The 2,680-nt window shown below is 32.1% G+C and overlaps 1 protein-coding gene across 1 annotated transcript in view; it reads right to left on the bottom strand.

Annotated features, from left to right (window-relative positions):
• Positions 1-348: 348 nt before the first annotated feature.
• The window catches only part of LOAG_14401 (hypothetical protein), a 4,536-nt gene continuing 2,204 nt past the window's right edge, over positions 349-2,680 (bottom strand). Inside the window, exons 4-8 of the mRNA XM_020448807.1 lie at positions 2,357-2,444; positions 2,117-2,203; positions 1,664-1,729; positions 1,334-1,484; positions 349-676 (exon numbers count right to left, since the gene is read on the bottom strand). Coding sequence (XP_020301075.1) covers positions 639-676; positions 1,334-1,484; positions 1,664-1,729; positions 2,117-2,203; positions 2,357-2,444 — 430 coding nt within the window. The 3' untranslated portion in view covers positions 349-638. The remainder of the gene's footprint in view (positions 677-1,333; positions 1,485-1,663; positions 1,730-2,116; positions 2,204-2,356; positions 2,445-2,680) is intronic.

The raw sequence follows: 2,680 nt of genomic DNA, 5'->3' as shown, positions 1-2,680 counted from the left end.
ATACCATACATTGTAATTTGGTGCCATTACCGGGACCAGCACATAGGACGTGTTGATGAACGAGATTACTTGGAATCGGCTAGCTTCTTCGTACTTTCCGTATATAAACAGAAATTTGATTTGCTGAAAACCTTCCCATTTGAAATTAAAAATGGAAGTTTCGAATTAAATCCTTTTCCTGCGACATTCGCACAGTCAAAAAAACCAAATAGACTGAAAATTCATTTATTCAGACAGTCATATTATATAGTTTATCACAGAAGAAGTGAACACAACCAATCAATAAACAAAACGAATGTTTCCAAATGCAAAATAGTCAATATTTCACGAACAAATTTTCTATGGAATCCGGAAGACTACTGCGAGAATATTGGTTTCCTAACTAGATGAAAACCTTATATTCCATCTAGATTTTTGCAAAACGTCGGAATTATTATAATGTTTTATGAAAGTAATCATAGTTGTTCTTTGTGATATTTAATCACCTAAACAGTAGCATTAAAGCGTGATAAAAAATGAACCATTCAGATATGGAGAGAAAATCCTCAAGCCATTTATGTAAGTAGGTAAAACTTATCACCATTTCCTGGCCAGGGACAGTACATATAACGAATACTTCAATTTCAGGAATTGCCAACTTATGATGCTTCCAATGCTACTCTTTCACGCCTCTCGTCTAAAATTAGTTTTTATTATCAAGAAAGCAAACAACAAGAGACAATACCAATGATTCGGAATAAAATAATTAACTTAGTCAACGTTGTATCAATATTAAAGTTATGGCGAAGCCATAATTTGCAGCTGTTGTATCACTGCAACTGACCTAATTCACCTTCAGTTTCGTTATTGTATCCAATATCAATATTAAAACACAAAAACAAAACCCAACAGAAAACTAATTAAGAACAGCACTTAACGGGAAATTAATTAAGTCCTCAACCAAAAAAAAATCTTAATTGAAAAATAATTTATGTCCATGGGTTAAACAATTTATTAGGAGTATAATAACGGAATTTAGGAATTCAGGACTTAAAGAACTTAAAGTAAAATGAAACCAGAATTTCATCTGACTGGTTCCTTAGCCAACTGGTAAACTGGTAAGCCTCTCTGGTCGAAATCCTTGCGAATATATTTCAAGAGATACATGTAGGAACATATCATATCTAATACTCTACTGGCTGTGCTTCTTTTTTTGTTTACTTCCGATATATTCCAGTATTAGATATTTTCCTTGCTTTACTCAATACAAACCAGTCAACTGACGATGATTTTCTAGCAGTCAGAGAAAAATCTTTCATAAAGTAGCCGTGTCACTTTTAATAGAGAGACTTACTTATTTCCTTGGGTGCCTTCGCCGGCAGTGGCTCCGATGAAACTTCCGGCAAATCAAGCTCGCCTTCTTTTTCTATTAATTCCGCAAATTCCTTTTCGACTTCTTCCAATTCATCTTCACCGAGCTTACCACTGAGCATGTTCGATATCTCCTGAAATAGCGTTACTAAACATTTGAACAACTGAAATATATATGTATAAAATTACACTATTATTAAATTATTACAACTTATTACAACATATATTTTGAACGTATATTTATAACTTTATATTTAATTAAAGACGAAAATGAAAAACGGAAATTCTTTGACATGAAAGGAATCTAACTTACTTCCTGAAATTCGGCTGCCTCCTTTGTCTCATCCATGATTCGTTCGATATCGTCAACTGAAATCATCTGAAAAAAAAGTATTTGCATCACAAAGAAACCATTACGCAAAAGTAAAGATAATTACTGAAGTCAAGTGGGACGTAGAATTAATCTAGGTAAAATAAGACCATTGCAGCAAACTAAAAAAAACAATAACGACATAAATTACTCATATTTTCAAATTTGCACTTAAATTTTTAGATGACTCGAAGAAATCTGATAGCTGTAAATTCTTCCTTCACAAAATACTCCATTAAACAAACATAAATTCTAAATAATTGGAGAATTTCTGAGAAATCTACCTTCAATAATTTGAAAATGCTTCTGTCTGTAAAAGTCCTCTATAATCTTAACAATATAATTCAGTATAAAAGTAATTATCCATATTCAAATAAATTTGAGTAAATCAATTACCTGATTCATCCTCTTCAAGACTTCATTACCATGTCTCAATTGTTCCACCACCTTCTGCTCAATGACAGTGAATTCCAAATCACTTACCTTTAAGAATGCTTACATTTTTTTTAGTGCTGTTGGGAAATTGATGCAAACTCACTTGATTTTAAGTTACAAATTATTTGCAAATTCTATGCCTCTTACAATAACAAAGTTATAAAGTCTTAGCAAATGTCAAAATATTAGAAAAACAAATACCATTCTTTCAATCTGATCCAACTGCTGCAACAGTTTTTCCGTCACTGATTCTTGATATCTTTTCCTCTTTAAAATTAACAAGGCACGACTGAAAACAAGATACTAGTACCAGTTTTCGAAAAGTAAATTAGAAGTGGAAGCAATCATCGGTTAACTTTCAAGATAATACTAAGTTTACGTGCATAGTGATAAGGTAACGTGTGTCTGTAAGTGAGCATGGAATGAAATTGTAGTTTCTTAGGAGTAAATTTGGTATAACAATTCTAAACGTACGATTGCCCAGTTTGGAATGTGATGACATATGAAAAGAAAGAATTTGTGGTG

This window comes from Loa loa (assembly GCF_000183805.2).
Source record: "Loa loa unplaced genomic scaffold supercont3.164, whole genome shotgun sequence".
In the NCBI taxonomy this organism is placed as follows: domain Eukaryota; kingdom Metazoa; phylum Nematoda; class Chromadorea; order Rhabditida; family Onchocercidae; genus Loa; species Loa loa.
This window is presented reverse-complemented; position numbering and strand designations above follow the sequence as displayed.